This window comes from Myxine glutinosa, chromosome 9 (genome assembly GCF_964187855.1).
Source record: "Myxine glutinosa chromosome 9, kmMyxGlut1.1, whole genome shotgun sequence".
In the NCBI taxonomy this organism is placed as follows: Eukaryota; Metazoa; Chordata; class Myxini; order Myxiniformes; family Myxinidae; genus Myxine; species Myxine glutinosa.
Genome location: NC_136269.1, coordinates 23,505,476 through 23,524,414, shown reverse-complemented (window position 1 = coordinate 23,524,414; position 18,939 = coordinate 23,505,476). Strand labels below are relative to the sequence as shown.

General features: G+C 47.2%; 1 protein-coding gene across 2 annotated transcripts in view; it reads left to right on the top strand.

Moving 5' to 3' along the window:
* Positions 1-18,939, top strand: part of CAPN11 (calpain 11) — a 101,509-nt gene that overhangs the window by 19,578 nt on the left and 62,992 nt on the right. For both annotated transcript variants that reach the window (XM_068129462.2, XM_068129461.2), the window contains exons 2-3: positions 1,445-1,514; positions 5,595-5,713. In XM_068129462.2, the coding sequence (XP_067985563.2) occupies positions 1,445-1,514; positions 5,595-5,713 (189 nt within the window). The remainder of the gene's footprint in view (positions 1-1,444; positions 1,515-5,594; positions 5,714-18,939) is intronic.

Genomic DNA, 18,939 nt, shown 5'->3' with positions numbered 1-18,939 from the left:
GGCACCCATTTTGAGACCACTAAAGGCCACGATAAAGTGTATATTGGGATGTGGGGTCAGGCAGTGCTGCCACTGCACAGGCAAAGGTAGCCACCATGAGGCTAATAATTCCATAGCTATTCAATGTCTAACACATCCACAAACCACCGCCGGGGAAACCTCACCCAGTTGGGCAATGCCAGGTATCCCTCCTGGGCAGCACCAGGTACCCCCCTCACCTCCTTGGGCAGTGCCAGGTATCCCTCCTGGGCAGCACTGGGTATCCCCTCTCGCCTCCTTGGGCAGTGCCAGGTATCCCTTCTGGGCAGCACCGGGTATCCCCCCTCGCCTCCTTGGGCAGTGCCAGGTATCCCTCCCCGGCATCACCAGGTATCCCCCCTCGCCTCCTTGGGCAGTGCCAGGTATTCCTCCTGGGCAGCGCTGGGTATCCCTCCTGGGCAGCGCCGGGTATCCCTTCTGGGCAGCACCGGGTATCCCCCCTCGCCTCCTTGGGCAGTGCCAGGTATCCCTCCCCGGCATCACCAGGTATCCCCCCTCGCCTCCTTGGGCAGTGCCAGGTATTCCTCCTGGGCAGTGCCAGGTATCCCTCCTGGGCAGCGCCGTGTATCCCCCCTCACCTCCTTGGGCAGTGCCAGGTATTCCTCCTGGGCAGCGCCGGGTATCCCCCGTCGCCTCCTTGGGCAGTGCCAGGTATCCCTCTTGGGCAGCGCCGGGTATCCCCCCGCGCCTCCTTGGGCAGTGCCAGGTATTCCTCCTGGGCATCACCAGGTATCCCCTGCTAGTTATCAACAATAATGTGCAGTACTAAGTTGTTTATTTTATCCTCTCTCCCATCGAATGCTCAGATTGCTCACCTTTACCAGTGTGTGTTCTTGCGAACCCAATGCCCTTTACTCGTCGCAGCTATCACTGTCGATGTGTTGATTGATCAGAATGGCACATCCATCTATGTGCTTAGAAAATGCACATTTCACTGTGATTCAGTAATGTTTTTGATCCGCTGGTTGCATCCTCACATCCAAACGGAGGTGTGGCGCTCCTGTAGATTAGGACTGAAATTTTATATTTGGCCAGGGTTCCAATCTGCATTGGTCTATACGTTAAAAAAAAGTTACTGTGGAATATTTAATGTCCACAAAGAAATGCTAACAGATGGGACAACCAGCTTAACTTCCACTACGAAGGGCAATGTACTTTTCCATGCAGCTCACTGTTCCTTATTGGACATGAAGTGGCTGCGGGTGGAGAAATTACAGGTATTTTATGAACGGCCAAAGTTTAGCTCTCGGATATTTACCCAATTACCTTTTGAACTCTTTCTCACTTGAATTTATTTGAATTATTTATTTATGGCAGCTAGGTATCCAAGTGGATTCCAAATAGACTTATCTCCTTTCTTCCATTCCCTCCCCCCCCCCCCCCCCCCGCCTTTCTAATACTGCAGGAGATATGTGCAGATCCCCAGTTCATTGTCGGGGGGGCAACAAGAACAGACATCTGTCAAGGCAGTCTTGGTGAGGATCCTTCCACCTGTCAACCGCAGATCGTTACCTGTAACGTTGCTTGTGTTTTTTGCATCATTGCCAGCCCATCGTCCTTTTCCCACATGAATGTGCTTGTGTCTCCCTGTGTCATGAGGGTATCCATCAATGACTATGGGGGGATTGTAGGGTGGCACCACAAGTTCCCCATTTTAAGCACATTAATTGAAGCCTTTATTTTACGATTGAAAACACTTGGCACGTTACATTTTCACCACCTGCGGGGTAACAAGCCCCCACTTTCATCCCCAAACGTTACATTTTCACCACCTGTGGGGTAACAAGCCCCCACTTTCATCCCTAAACGTTACATTTTCACCACCTGCGGGGTAACAAGCCCCCACTTTCATCCCTAAACGTTACATTTTCACCACCTGCGGGGTAACAAGCCCCCACTTTCATCCCTAAACGTTACATTTTCACCACCTGCGGAGTAACGAGCCCCCACTTTCATCCCCAAACATTACATTTTCACCACCTGCGGAGTAACAAGCCCCCACTTTCATCTCCAAACATTACATTTTCACCACCTGCGGGGTAACAAGCCCCCACTTTCATCCCTAAACGTTACATTTTCACCACCTGCGGAGTAACAAGCCCCCACTTTCATCTCCAAACATTACATTTTCACCACCTGCGGGGTAACAAGCCCCCACTTTCATCCCCAAACGTTACATTTTCACCACCTGCGGAGTAACAAGCCCCCACTTTCATCTCCAAACATTACATTTTCACCACCTGTGGGGTAACAAGCCCCCACTTTCATCCCTAAACGTTACATTTTCACCACCTGCGGAGTAACAAGCCCCCACTTTCATCTCCAAACATTACATTTTCACCACCTGCGGGGTAACAAGCCCCCACTTTCATCCCCAAACGTTACATTTTCACCACCTGCGGGGTAACAAGCCCTCACTTTCATCCCCAAACGTTACATTTTCACCACCTGCGGGGTAACAAGCCCCCACTTTCATCCCCAAACATTACATTTTCACCACCTGCGGGGTAACAAGCCCCCACTTTCATCCCTAACCGTTACATTTTCACCACCTGTGGGGGAACAAGCCCCCACTTTCATCCCCAACCGTTACATTTTCACCACCTGCGGGGTAACAAGCCCCCACTTTCATCACCAACTGTTACATTTTCACCACCTGCGGGGTAACAAGCCCCCACTTTCATCCCCAAACGTTACATTTTCACCACCTGTGGGGTAACAAGCCCCCACTTTCATCCCCAAACGTTACATTTTCACCACCTGTGGGGTAACAAGCCCCCACTTTCATCCCCAAACGTTACATTTTCACCACCTGTGGGGTAACAAACCCCCACTTTCATCCCCAACCGTTACATTTTCACCACCTGTGGGGTAACAAGCCCCCACTTTCATCCCCAAACGTTACATTTTCACCACCTGTGGGGTAACAAGCCCCCACTTTCATCCCCAAACGTTACATTTTCACCACTTGTGGGGTAACAAGCCCCCACCTTCATCCCCAAACGTTACATTTTCACCACCTGCAGAGTAACAAGCCCCCACTTTCATCCCCAAACGTTACATTTTCACCACCTGTGGGGTAACAAGTCCCCACTTTCATCCCCAAACGTTACATTTTCACCACCTGCGGGGTAACAAGCCCCCACTTTCATCCCCAAACGTTACGTTTCCACCACCTGTGGGGTAACAAGCCCCCACTTTCATCCCCAAACGTTACATTTTCACCACCTGCGGGGTAACAAGCCCCCACTTTGATCCCCAACCGTTACATTTTCACCACCTGCGGGGTAACAAGCCCCCACTTTCATCCCCAAACGTTACATTTTCACCACCTGCGGGGTAACAAGCCCCCACTTTCATCCCCAAACGTTACATTTTCACCACCTGCGGAGTAACGAGCCCCCACTTTCATCCCCAAACATTACATTTTCACCACCTGCGGAGTAACAAGCCCCCACTTTCATCTCCAAACATTACATTTTCACCACCTGCGGGGTAACAAGCCCCCACTTTCATCCCTAAACGTTACATTTTCACCACCTGCGGAGTAACAAGCCCCCACTTTCATCTCCAAACATTACATTTTCACCACCTGCGGGGTAACAAGCCCCCACTTTCATCCCCAAACGTTACATTTTCACCACCTGCGGAGTAACAAGCCCCCACTTTCATCTCCAAACATTACATTTTCACCACCTGTGGGGTAACAAGCCCCCACTTTCATCCCTAAACGTTACATTCTCACCACCTGCGGAGTAACAAGCCCCCACTTTCATCTCCAAACATTACATTTTCACCACCTGCGGGGTAACAAGCCCCCACTTTCATCCCCAAACGTTACATTTTCACCATCTGCGGGGTAACAAGCCCTCACTTTCATCCCCAAACGTTACATTTTCACCACCTGCGGGGTAACAAGCCCCCACTTTCATCCCCAAACATTACATTTTCACCACCTGCGGGGTAACAAGCCCCCACTTTCATCCCTAACCGTTACATTTTCACCACCTGCGGGGTAACAAGCCCCCACTTTCATCACCAACTGTTACATTTTCACCACCTGCGGGGTAACAAGCCCCCACTTTCATCCCCAAACGTTACATTTTCACCACCTGTGGGGTAACAAGCCCCCACTTTCATCCCCAAACGTTACATTTTCACCACCTGTGGGGTAACAAGCCCCCACTTTCATCCCCAAACGTTACATTTTCACCACCTGTGGGGTAACAAACCCCCACTTTCATCCCCAACCGTTACATTTTCACCACCTGTGGGGTAACAAGCCCCCACTTTCATCCCCAAACGTTACATTTTCACCACCTGTGGGGTAACAAGCCCCCACTTTCATCCCCAAACGTTACATTTTCACCACTTGTGGGGTAACAAGCCCCCACCTTCATCCCCAAACGTTACATTTTCACCACCTGCAGAGTAACAAGCCCCCACTTTCATCCCCAAACGTTACATTTTCACCACCTGTGGGGTAACAAGTCCCCACTTTCATCCCCAAACGTTACATTTTCACCACCTGCGGGGTAACAAGCCCCCACTTTCATCCCCAAACGTTACGTTTCCACCACCTGCGGGGTACAAGCCCCCACTTTCATCCCCAAACGTTACATTTTCACCACCTGCGGGGTAACAAGCCCCCACTTTGATCCCCAACCGTTACATTTTCACCACCTGCGGGGTAACAAGCCCCCACTTTCATCCCCAAACGTTACATTTTCACCACCTGCGGGGTAACAAGCCCCCACTGCATCCCCAAACGTTACATTTTCACCACCTGTGGGGTAACAAGCCCCCACTTTCATCCCCAAACGTTACATTTTCACCACCTGCGGGGTAACAAGCCCCCACTTTCATCCCCAACCGTTACATTTTCACCACCTGCGGGGTAACAAGCCCCCACTTTCATCCCCAAACGTTACATTTTCACAAGCCCCCACTTTCATCCCCAAACGTTACATTTTCACCACCTGCGGGGTAACAAGCCCCCACTTTCATCCCCAAACGTTACATTTTCACCACCTGTGGGGTAAGAAGCCCCCACTTTGATCCCCAAACGTTACATTTTCACCACCTGTGGGGTAACAAGCCCCCACTTTCATCCCCAAACGTTACATTTTCACCACCTGCGGGGTAACAAGCCCCCACTTTCATCCCCAAACGTTACATTTTCACCACCTGTGGGGTAACAAGCCCCCACTTTCATCCCCAATCCTGTAATTCGGAATCACATTGTTCAATTGAAACAATCAGCTCGGGAGATGAAATGTTATTTGAGCCTCCACGGTAAGTTTGCACAAATGTCAGATTGATATTTTGACCCTACTCCCCCTCCTCTTCCCTCCCTTTGTCCCAATTTCCCCTTCTTCTTTTTATTCTCACATTAATCATTTCCTGTTTTACTCATTCTCCCTGATTATGTTTCCATTCCATTGTCCCCAACTTCCTCCCTTCCCTGTCCTTAATTCCAACTTCCTTTTGTGTACATAATATGTAGATGGCGAAGTTTCCTAAGCTATTCGTATTGTATTCCTCACTGGTGACAGGTGATTGTTGGCTCCTGGCAGCCATTGCCTCTCTCACCATGAGTGAGCGTCTGATGTCTCGCGTCGTTCCTTCTGACCAGGGATTTGACGATAGTTACGCTGGAATCTTCCACTTCCAGGTCAGTGGATCGTTTGCACACTCTTCTCACTGGTGCTTGAACCATCCATATAACCTGCAGATTTCTACCTTTACATTTCTCCCTTGGATTGACAGTCTAGTCCTATTTAAATTCCTATGTGGAATGAATATTGGAGTCTTTGGAGTGATTCATTCTTGAGAAGTCTTTCATATCTATGATGCTCTTTTTATTTTCATTATTTCATTCCAGCCTTTTATGTTTTTTTTTCTTTCAAAATTTTCACCTTCTTTTTCACAAAGATGTACAAAGAACTTTGAAACAACAGGAGGCTATTTGGCGCATCGTGCCTGTGCTCTGTGAACACGACATAATTCGTTCTATCTGCTTATCGACTTCATTTCACTTGAGAAGATTGAAGAGAACAGTGGGGCATTTATAACAATTCATAACAAAACCATGATGTTATCTGTGTACACACACACACACACACACACACACACACACACACACACACACACACACACACACACACACACACACACACACACACACACAAACACACACATACACACACACACACACACACACACAAACACACACACACACACACACACACACTCAAACACACACACACACGCACACAAACACACACACACACACACGCACACAAACACACACACACACACACACACAAACACACACACGCACACGCACACACACACACACACGCACACAAACACACACACACACACACACACACAAACACACATACACACACACACACACACACACACACGCACACAAACACACACACACAAACACACACACGCACACGCACACAAACACACACACACACACACACGCACACAAACACACACACACACACACAAACACACACATACACACACACACACACACAAACACACAAACACACACACACACACACACTCAAACACACACACACACACACACACGCACACACACACACACACACACGCACACAAACACACACACACACACACAAACACACACACAAACACACACACACACGCACACAAACACACACACACACACACACACACACACACACAAACACACACACACAAACACACACACACACAAACACACACACACACACACACAAACAAACACACACACACAAACACACACACACACACAACCACGCACGCACACACACACACACACACACAAACACACACACACACACACACAAAGACACACACACACAAACACACACACAAACACACACACACACACACACACACAAACACACACACACAAACACACACACACACACACACACAAACACACACACACACACACACAAACAAACACACACACACACAAACACACACACACACACACACAAACACGCACGCACACACACAAACACACACACACACACACACACAAAGACACACACACACAAACACACACACAAACACACACACACACACACAAACACACACACACACACACGCACAAACACACACACACAAACACACACACACACAAACACACACACACAAACACACACAAACACACACACACAAACAAGCACACACACACACACACACAAACACACACACACACACACACACATCGATTCGGAACAACTGTGCTGAGTTGGAGTCGAATGTCTATTCATCTTTCAGCTTTATCGGAAGTATCATCACTGACTCTAGTCGAGCTTCTACTGGTTCGAACAATCGGCAGGAGCAGAAGTGGGGCAAGCATGGGGGCATGAGCAGAAGTGTGGCAGGCATGGGGGAATGTTTGTGGGGTCACGGAAGTGCAACATTCGTCCGCTGTTACCAACCATTTTCCTTTCTAACGTTCGCTCCCTCCTCCACAAAATAGACGAATTAGGAATTTTATGGTTTTCACGATTTAAGAGGTAGGAAGCAATTTCATGATAGCTGTACATACTTCATCACCGATACCTGGCTCGATGGATCCATCCCGGATGCAATGACGCCTCCTGGATGAATCCTGATGCTACTCTCAAACACACACACACACACACACCCTTTAAAATCCTCCTCTTGACCTACAAAGCCCTCCATAACCTGGCCCCATCCTACCTGGCTGACCTCCTCTCCAGACACACTCCCACCCGCAACCTTCGCTCTGCTGGTACCAACCTCCTGACCCCCCCACCCCCATCCGGACCAAATTCAGATCCTGGGGGGACAGGGCCTTCTCCATCGCTGCTCCCACCCTCTGGAACTCACTACCTCACACCATCAGAGACTCCTCCTCACTCACCACATTCAAAACATCACTCAAGACCCACCTGTTCAGCACTGCATTCAACATTCAACCCACAGCATTTAACCCCTGACTATCACTTCTCCTTCTCCCTCCTTTTGCTTTAAATATTTCCCTATTGATTCTTGTCTTTTTGCAATTGTTGTTTTCATGTTTTGGTATGCATTATGTTTTGCACTCTGTCAAAGCGCCTTTGGGCTTCATGAAAAGCGCTATACAAAATAAATGAATTATTAATTATTATTATTATTACTCTCATCATGGCTGGTGATTTCAATCAAACAAATCTGAAGAAAGGCCTTCCTAAGTTTTACCAACATGTGACATGCCCTGAAAAAAGAGAACACTGGACCACTGATGTATTGACACTCTCCATCACTGTCTGGTTTGGTCGCAGGACAGAATGTGCAAGGGAAAAAAATGCACCGTAATTATACAATTATTTTATTATATAATAATAATTATATCATTGTAATTATTGGAGTGAACCTGCCTTCGATCGCTAGTCTGTATGAAAACCGGTGTATTAATTCACGATGCGTTCCATCAAACGCATAATTTTTGTCTGCTGCCATCGAGGAAAAGATACCGAGCTATAAGGATGAAGTCAGAGCGTTCAAAAAAGGAATTTTATCCCACTGTAGCGGCTACCGCTGGGTTTACACAATCGCCTTGCACCTACCAAGGACGCGGAGCGATCACCATGCCGGGCTCGTCCAGGACGCCCGGGCAGGCCCGCTCTCAACTTGCCAGGCCTCGTCCGGGACGCCCGGGCATGCCCGGGCATGCCCGCCCTCGACTTACCAGGCCGCGTCCAGGACGCCCGGCCACGCCCCCTCTCGCCTTTCCCGGGCAAACGCTCCGGGATAATGTGTATATACAGACTTCGCATTTAATATGGAATATTTTTTTTTCTTGACTTGGGTTTACTTTCTGAACTCAGTATATCAATCTGGTGAGTTTATTTTACCCTTCGGTGATGTCTTTGTTGAAAGAACCATGTCACTGATTGTCTTTCGCAGCAAGAAGTCAATAACAGGATTATATCACAGGTGGCGTGACAAAATGTACGGACAGGTACATTTGACGATTGGCTTCACAATCAGGTATATAAGGGTTGTTGCGTTCTGTATTAGTGGAAAACAACTGCTGCACGTCTACAAAAGTTATTGCTGCTTCCTCTGGAGATGGTCCGTCAACTTGACAATGCTGTTTGTCACGGAGTGGTGGCTTTACGAAATTCTGGCATGAAACAGCGTGCTATTGCTCGGCAGTATGGCATCACTCAAGGTCAGGTGTCAAAGATCCTGAAACGAAATGCTCAGAGGGGTGTCCCTACTCCAATACCGAGGCCAGGACGTCCACGCAGAACCACAAGGAGAGATGATCGCCAGCTGCACCGGTTAGTCTGCAATGGCCGTACCAAGTCAGCTAATCGGCTTAGGGCTGAGTGGCAGCAACTGACAAATGTGCCTGTATCCAGAAGGCTAGTCAACCAACGACTGGTTCAAGCAGGCTCTCATGCCAGGCATCCCCTGAGAAAGCCACGCCTGACCAGACAACACAGCCAGCGCCGATTGCAGTGGGCCAGAGAGCACCGTCGATGGCAGCCAGGACACTGGATCCATGTGACCTTCAGTGACGAGTCTAGATTTCTGGTCTATCGTCAAGATGACCGCGTCCGAGTGCACAGACAAGTGCATGAAGCCCACAAAGAAGATTGTATAGTGCCAAGAGTCCAAGCTGGAGGTGGTGGGGTAACTGTTTGGGCTGCTTTTCATGCAGGGGGCAAAACTGACCTGGTTGTTCTGATTGGAAACCTGAATCAGTTCAAGTACAGGATCATTCTGGAAGAAACATTGCTTCCATTTGCTCGTGCAGCCTTTCGAGGAAACTTTGTCTTCCAAGATGACAATGCACGGCCTCTTCGTGCTCGCATGATCCAACACTTTCTTGCTGACCGTGGTGTAGAGCATATGGAGTGGCCTGCCATGTCCCCGGATATGAATCCGACAGAGAACTTGTGGGCAGAATTAATGCGTCAAATCGACAACTTGTACCAGCAGCCTACCTCTGTGCGTGAATTGCAGCAGACTATTGTCACTGCATGGCAAGCGATTCCTGTCCAAACCTTGGCAAATCTCGTGAACAGCATGCCTCGACGTGTACATGCTCTCCTGAATGCTCGTGGGGGTTACACGAAGTACTGAACTGTAATTTTACTGTCCGTAATCCCAGTCATAATTTAGCTTTTGTTTTTGTTGAAATTTTTTTTGGCTAATGTGCAAAATAAAGAGATACTTCTGGAAAACGTACAGAAGTTTATCACAGTACTGTCCATGAATTGAGTTCGATATCAGTTTACATCACTTTCAAGGATCAATTTATTTGCTTCGAAATGTCAAATGTGGTTTTTGTTTCTTTTAAAGGTCACATTAACAAGATCTAGAATAATTTCAACACAATTCCAATGAACTTTTGGTTCTAAGTCATCTTGAAAAGTAAGTTCACCCCCACAAGAAAGATATTCCATATTAAATGCCAAGTCTGTATATTGCTGCCCGATAAACGGGCTTTTCAGAGTACCCGAGTTGTTTTGTTTCAATAAAGAAACTCGGACGAATTCCAGCTTTTTGTCGCGTCCATTCTTCCGACTATGTGGGAGCACAGCTCCTACACCACTGCTGTTCATTTTATGAATTAATTATAAACTATCGTGATGTATTCTAAACAAACACATGCCTTGACAAATTATATTGTATTGTTGCGGATCTCCGACGTCGGCCTTCCCCTTATCAAGTGGGGGGAGGGTGGGGGGGTTAATCCTCTTGTCTTTTATCTGGCCGACGCGATCCTGGGGGTTATAACGTCCTTCCCGGGCAGTGTTAGGTAGGGTTTGTAGGACTAGGGATTCCCTATTACCTAAGTACTAACGCTGACCGGAAATGAGGGAATCACTTCCGCCCGAATCACGGATATGGATGGAATATGCCGAGCGGATAGCAATCCGCGATCCGAGCTGTTAACAAGGACTAACCCGATTATAGCGGTTGGGATCGAGCCATGCTTACCCAATTGAGAAATGACTAGGACGATCGGATTGAGAAGAAACCAGGAAGAACAAGTAATTTATTAACAATGTACAAAGAAGAGGAAAAGAAAGGATGTACAAGGAAAGAGGAAGGAAAAGAACACAGGGCAGCCTTAATAACAGTCTTATTCTATTCCTTGGACATGGGCCCGATCACTCTCAGATTCGGTCTCAGACTTCAGACTCACGCGGGGATGTAGAAGGTAGGGTGGAAGGTCCGGCGATGGTGTTCAGGCTCCGGTCTGGCTCCGGTCCTCGACCCGTACCAGGCGATGATGGTGGACGGCAGACAGCTCTCCGCGTAGCGTAGGTGCGAGCGGGCAATTATTGTGTCGGGGGAAAGGTCGGTAAGCTGGGCTAGCGCGACTTCATGGCTCTTGGCCGCGTATGTAATATGCGTACCGGCGCCTTTACACGCGCTCCCGGTATTACTCGCTCCAAGCGCCCCTTCACCAATGTCCTGCACACTGCAGTTCTCGGCAATGCGTGCCGCGCGCTCGTCCTTTGTAAGCTGATTGCCACAGCGCATCTCTCCCTCTCGTACTCAACTCTCGCACCAGTTCTTCTGAATAAAGCGCATCAGCCCTCCCCGCTCAGAACTGAAGGTCAACCTCATATAACGACTGCAGTTGCGTCAGTCCTCTCCGCACAGTCCTTTTGATAAAGCGCATCAGTCCTCTCCGCACAGTCCTGATCAATCAATGCTGTTCAGTCAGTCCTCTCCGCACAGTCCTTCCCACACAGTCCTTCCCACACAGTCCTTCCCGCACAGTCCTTCCCGCACAGTCCTGATCAATCAATGCTGTTCAAACCTCTCCGCACAGTCCTTATGAGGGCTTTGTGTCCGCGCTTTTATAAGCCAAGCCAGCGAACGCTCTGGAAGCCCCAACCACGCCCGGTCAGGCGATCTCACCTTAGCCCTGGTTGGCTGGTGATGGTTTACCGGCTCCGCCTTGATGGCCGCTTGACGTGGCCGCACCTCCACCCTTGCGCTCCGCCCCCCTTTTCGGGCCTCACCTCGTGGCTTTTGGGCTGGTTCGAGCAGAAGCCCAAGGGCAGCGAAGGCTGCTGGCCAAGGAGCGTAACAAACTGGGAGGGCCGATGGGGCATAGACTGGAGAGCGCTTAATGGCGTCGCTTGGAGGGAGGCTGCCAAAATGAACGAAAGGGGCCTACTCTTATTTGTTTTACGCAACGCAGGTGCAACTATTGGGAATGGCCTTAAATAAACACATACTAAGAAAAAGCTACCATCCTAAGGTGACCTACGTGTTGCTTGTGGCCTATCTATGGGGTGCAACCTTTAACCTTCAATGATGTTACTGTGTGGGTTCTCAAAACCGCAACAGTATGTTACCATGCATATCATCATCATCATCTAAAATACGCCATTTGGTGTCTGTCTGTCTGTCTGATGATTTTTTGACCCCAATACATTCCAATCTTGACAGGGATGTTTAAAGGTTACACAATGAAGGTTGTAGCACATTCATTTGCCCCCCTCCCCAAGGGGGTTTTCACCCCCAAGCGGGTTTTCCCCACCATTTCTGGCAATGGGGTTGCATGTTGAGGTGTATACCAATGTAAAGTTAGCTTTATCGTGGCGTTTTTCCAAGGCCGCTTCGAATAACAACACCAACGATAATAGCAGAATATTAATGTTATTACAAAACAATAATACCAATAATATCTCACCTCCCCAAGGGGTTTTCCTCCTTGAACAAACGTCGAGGCAACGTTTATAAATAGCTTATCATGGTGTTTTCGTGGTAGCAACGGCCCAACGGCCTCCACCAGAAGTAAAACTATTATAAACCATAAATACGTATGATTAGCTTTTTTAACAGTCGCTAATGCTGTTTATAACACTAAATGAAGAAATCTGGAGGAATCCCGACATCCATGAGGTTAGTTTTACTTACAGAACTGAGCGAAGATCTACTGTACTCTATATACCCCACAAGGGTTTGGTTAATAATATGGCCCTTTCTGCCGCTACCGTGTCATTTTTCGTAGGTAACTTTTGAAACTCGCTCCTGCTGTTTCATACGAAACTGAAAGGGACAAGCTCGGGTTGTGCTCATTTACCAAGCAGCTAGCTAGCGCTTTCCAAGCCAGCCGTTCCTTAACGGTTTTGAATGGAATGCTTGCTCAAATGCTTAAACCACTTGGCGATCTCTCCACAAGAAACTTGGTAAATAAACACACACCCAATGTTCTTGAGACCAGACCATAGATCGACTGTAATCTATATACCCCAAAGAGGAATGACACTTCCTGCCCTCTCGTAGTGAGCGGGTGTACTTGTAGCAATAAACTATTTTAACGGTTGCCGAAGACGATAAGAAGAGGCCATTTCGTTGGGTACAAAAGGTTGTTTATTGTACAGAAATCTCCAGCAACTGCTAGCGAACGGAAGTCGTAACGGCTTATATAAAACCAAGCACCCTCTTCGGAGGGCGTGGCTCCAACAGCCGCGCATGCGTCACGATGACACAACCAAAAGCCCGTGTGCGTGGGTTAGTCCAAACCCATCATAATGGTAACCGTCACATGCGGATAAGTTAACCGCGACAAGTGAATAAGGTAACCGCGACATGTGAATAAGGTAACCACTACATGCGCCCCCCCAGAAGGCACGCCACGGGCGTGTACGTAGTTTGCGGGTGGAACAGAGCCGGGCCACGGGTGGAACAGAGCCGGGCCGCCGGTGGAACAGAGCCGGGCCGCGGGTGGAACAGAGCCGGGCCACGGGTGGAACAGAGCCGGGCCACGGGTGGAACAGAGCCGGGCCGCGGGTGGAACAGAGCCGGGCCGTGGGTGGTGAGCAGCGGTAGCCGTTGTAGTTGCAGCAGTAGGAATTGCGGGAGTGGCGAGCAGCAGTGCGCGCGAAGGTAACGAAGCAGCCGTGCATGCGCAAGAGATGAGCAGCGGCAGTAGCTGTAGTTGCAGGAGCATCAGCCTCGGGATCCGCCGTAGGAGCAGTAGTAAGAGTGGTGAGCAGCAGTACTCGGCCTGTGTGCGCGGAGGCGACGAAGCAGCAGTACTCGGCCTGTGTGCGCGGAGGCGACGAGCAGCGGTGCTCGGCCTGTGTGCGCGAAGGCGACGAAGTAGCCGTGCCCGGCCTGTGTGCGCGGAGGCGACGAGCAGCAGTACTCGGCCTGTGTGCGCGAAGGCGACGAAGTAGCCGTGCCGCCCACGCCCCGTAACGGCGTTCCTTCGGAGGGTCCCGGAGCTGGTGCGCCCCTCCAGTCGTAGAGGAGGAACCGAGCGCGATGCGCGAACCACATGGTCGCTCGTCGTTGCTAAAACTGCGGCAGTTCGAGTTTAGGTCTTGTGGAAGAAATTGCGGTCGCAATCCTGCCGTGTTCATGTGGCCCCCGAATACGTTCGGGGGCAACGGGGTCACCAGTTTAGCGGTTGCCGAAGACGATAAGAAGAGGCCATTTCGTTGGGTACAAAAGGTTGTTTATTTTACAGAAATCTCCAGCAACTGCTGACGAACGGAAGTCGTAACGGCTTATATAAAACCAAGAACCCTCTTCGGAGGGCGTGGCTGCAACAGCCGCGCGTGCGTGACGACCACACAATCAAAAGCCCGTGTGCGTGGTTTAGACTAAACACATCGTATTGGTAACCGTCACATGCGGATAAGTTAACCGCGACATGTGAATAAGATAACCGCGACATGTGAACAAGGTAACCACTACACTATATTATATTCGAAGATATTAAGCCTTCACCGTTGAGCTAACACCAGGATTATTTTCCTGCATGAAAAACATAAAATTAATTAACTTTCTTGGGTTTTTAAGATCATGTACCTTTAAAAACGTATGTACCTTTAAAAACAGTAAGTTTTCTGTTTGGAATGATTTTCAATTTGGTTTGATTGCCAGGTAGACAGAGTAAAAATATTATCTTACTCCTCTCTGCGCATAAAAATATTATCTTACCTAGGCGATCGGGATGGATTCAAAGCCAAAGTACCGTAAAACAGCAAACTTGTTTCATATTCATGTTCCTATTCATGTTCACTATGCAACATTCGATTCAAATAAGTTGTTCTTCGATCAAAAGCTGATAAGACGGAAGGACGCACGGACCGACGGGACAAGCATAAACCAATTGCAGAACCCCACTATTCGCTTCGCATGCGCGGGGTAATCACCTATCCATACCTAATAGTACTCGTACTCGTATAAGCTACGTAACAGTCTAGCCAATATCCACGTACCTCTCTATCTGCAATGCTTCTGGGTACCAATCTACTGTTTCTGCATCACTAACTCTCGAGAAAGACAATTCCATAGAGATTAACAACACTCCAAGTGAAGGGCCCCTGCCTTACTATCGTCCTAACTCTCATCATATGTGATGATGTCACTGTCGATTCTGCTGAAAAACCCTTCTGCACTTTTTTTTCCTACACCCTTCATTGTCTTACATCCCAATCAGATCTTTAAGCTAAAAACCACCTTTAGAGGCCATTTTTCCCCGCAGAGCAGGGGTTGCCCTTTTTCGGGCACCGTGGTCCCCTTTTTGAGGCCATGTTTTATGGCCGGATGCCCTTCCTGCCGCCAACCCTGTTAATCGCCTCTTGCGACACACAGGGAATTACCAGTGAACTGGTACTCAATTTGCCGACCTCGGAAGGATGACAGGCTGAGTCAACCCCCCCCCCCCCTAGCGTTAATTCAGCGATCGACCGGGATTCGAACCCAGGATCCTAGGAATCCCAAGCCGGCACCCTGACCGCTAAGCCAACACCAGGATCAGATCCTTAAGCTAAGGAAGAGTATAAACAAAATAAGCTTTTTTTTCTTTCTGCTTTTTCTTTTTCAATAAAAATCATCACGTTTTTTAAAGCATCTTTTCTCACTTTCTTTTTGGATTTGCAACTAGGTGGTTTGATCACTTCACATAGAATTCCTGTCCGCAGGATGCCACACCCTGCCTACAAACGGCTGGCTTAGCAGTTTGCGCAACCTGTGATTCAAGCCTCGCCATGTGATTCAACCTGATTCACCACTCGGAAATCAGCACAACTGGAAGTTTTGCAATGATTATAACAATGAAAGAAGATTCCTTTAAATATAAGGATATTATTCCAACGACTATTACTATTTCCATTATTACTTCTACTTCGACTACTACTTCTACTACTAATACTTTGTATTGGTACAATTATCACTCTGGAAAAGACCATTACTTCCAACTTTCAGCTCTCTTTAAATGTCGACAATAAAATTATTTTGTGTTTTAATGTATTATTGAATTTTAACAAAAGCATGGGGTTAAATTTGTGTTTTTAACTCAACTGGACTATGTCCAGCTGAGTTTTTGTCGACACCCAGTGTCCGTCGTCCGTCTGTCGTGTGTCTGTCTGTCTGTCTGTCTGTCTGTCATCTGTAAACAATTCGACGTCTTTGCTCTAAAAGTCACAAATATTGATTAAATTTGATGAAACTTGTTATGCAGCATCTTTAAGAGATAAACTAGTTTGGGATTGCATTTGGGCGTTGCACGCCCAAAAATGGGCGTGGCAGGGCGGCCATATTGAAAAATCAATTTTTGTCAATCTGGTACTTCCTAATGTAGCTAGAAGGCTGAAATTTGGTGTGTAGACAGTATGGTACAAACCTCAAAACATATATTACGGGTATATATACCGGTGACGTCATAGGTCACGTGACATGGTGGCCATATTGCATTTCATGAAAACCTTTAAAATGCATCTCCGCCTTCATTTTTTAATCAATTGAGTTGAAACTTTGACCACTTATAGTATATCACTTGTTCGGATGTATATCCTAATTATGACATCATAGGTCACATGACATGGCGGCCATATTGGATTTGATGAAAACCTTTAAAATGCATCTCTGCCTTCATTTTACGATCGATTGAGTTGAAACTTTGACCACATACAGTATGGCACTTGATTGGATGCATATCATAACGATGACATCATAGGTCATGTGACCTGTCAGCCATATTGGCCATATTGGTGGCCATATTGGCCATATTCTAACCATATTGACATAGACCAGTTGAGTTCAGGTTCCCTGGAACCTTTAGTTTTTTCCTAACTTGTGATTTTGTGCAATATATTTTCATTAAATGATTACTCATGTGTTGCCCTGCAATTTGTAGAAATGTTTACGGTATTTAGTTCATGGATAAGCCGGTAAGATAAACACAGATTTACAAGAAGGTAATATTGACGCAATAATTCATGAATGAGGTTCAAGACAATAAAAAAAGAATGTACAAGCACATGAACACATTCTACTTGTTTAGTTATTACAGGTGATATTGTAAAGATGTCGTTGGTCTTCCTTCAGGTATTTGTTGAAGTGTGACTTTGGGAAGGTTTTTAAAATCCAGTTCTACCTTTTAGAGAAAGTAGGACTAGGATGGCCATGGGCAAGTGGATCAGCGTTCAGGAAAGAAATGGAAAAGCAAGTTAGATGCTGAAGTGCTTCACTTCTTTTCCTTTATTTGGTAGAACTTGTAGGACACTGTGCAGCTCGTGTTGTCCTTGGCAAAAGTCTGTGTTCACATTTTCCAAAGCATTTTGGGGTTTTTTCATTATTATTCTTATTGCCATTCCGCAACTCACTGCTTCTCCCCTCTCACTTCCGTTCTACCTTTTGTTTGGTTACTCCCTGGGGGTAAGGTGGAACACTGCTGGATCCGAGCAAGGGGAAAGGGTGGAAGGATACAGATTTCTGCATTTGATGTTGATACGCAGTTTTTATCAAGCATGCTTGAGGGCTCTATACTTGAGGCTTTCATGCTTTTAGATTCTTTGAATTTTGGTTTGCTGCACCAACCGTGTATTTGATAATGCCATGGGAGGTAATTAAGTCTTGGATATGTCTTTATTACTAGTGTGTGTGTGTGTTTCTATGTATATATATATATGTATATATATATATATATACACAAAGAATTAAGTTAAGCACCCCCCTCCCGTTTTTTTACAACCTCGCACATTACAAGTTTGTTGTCGTCAAAACAGTGTAATATACCCATGATATTGCTATATTTTCTGGAGAGGTGATATTATGGTCACATAAAAACATAACAATCATGCCGTTTTCAATATTTTATTCTGAATAATTTAAGGTGAAATTTTTTGGGAATTTTAGGCATATTTTCACCTCAATTTAAGTATGGAGCTATAGGTCCATCACGGACAGTGTGGATGACGTTTATGTTTTCTAACGTACAGTCATTGTTCTGAGAAGACCTCTAGCGATCTTTGCGTCAATCCCATCTTCATGGATGACAACGCCAGGCCTCACCGTGCGAGACGCGTCCGAGCCTTGCTGGAGCAAGGTGCTGTGACAACCATCCCCTGGCCTGCGTACAGTCCTGACCTGAACCCCCTCGAGCACGTTTGGGACATGTTGGGACGACAAATTGCGAAGATGGTCCCTCCAATAGCCAATCTGGATGAATTGGAACGTGCATTACATCGGGAATGGAACAACCTGCCACAGCAACGCATACGACGGCTTACAGGGTCTATGAGACGTAGGGTTGAGTCAGTGATCCGATCACGTGGGTCCTACACACGTTATTGACGCAAAGATCGCTAGAGGTCTTCTCAGAACAATGACTGTGCGTTAGAAAACATAAACGTCATCCACACTGTCCGTGATGGACCTATAGCTCCATACTTAAATTGAGGTGAAAATATGCCTAAAATTCCCAAAAAATTTCACCTTTAATTATTCAGAATAAAATATTGAAAACGGCATGATTGTTATGTTTTTATGTGACCATAATATCACTTCTCCAGAAAATATAGCAATATCATGGGTATATTACACTGTTTTGACGACAACAAACTTGTAATGTGCGAGGTTGTA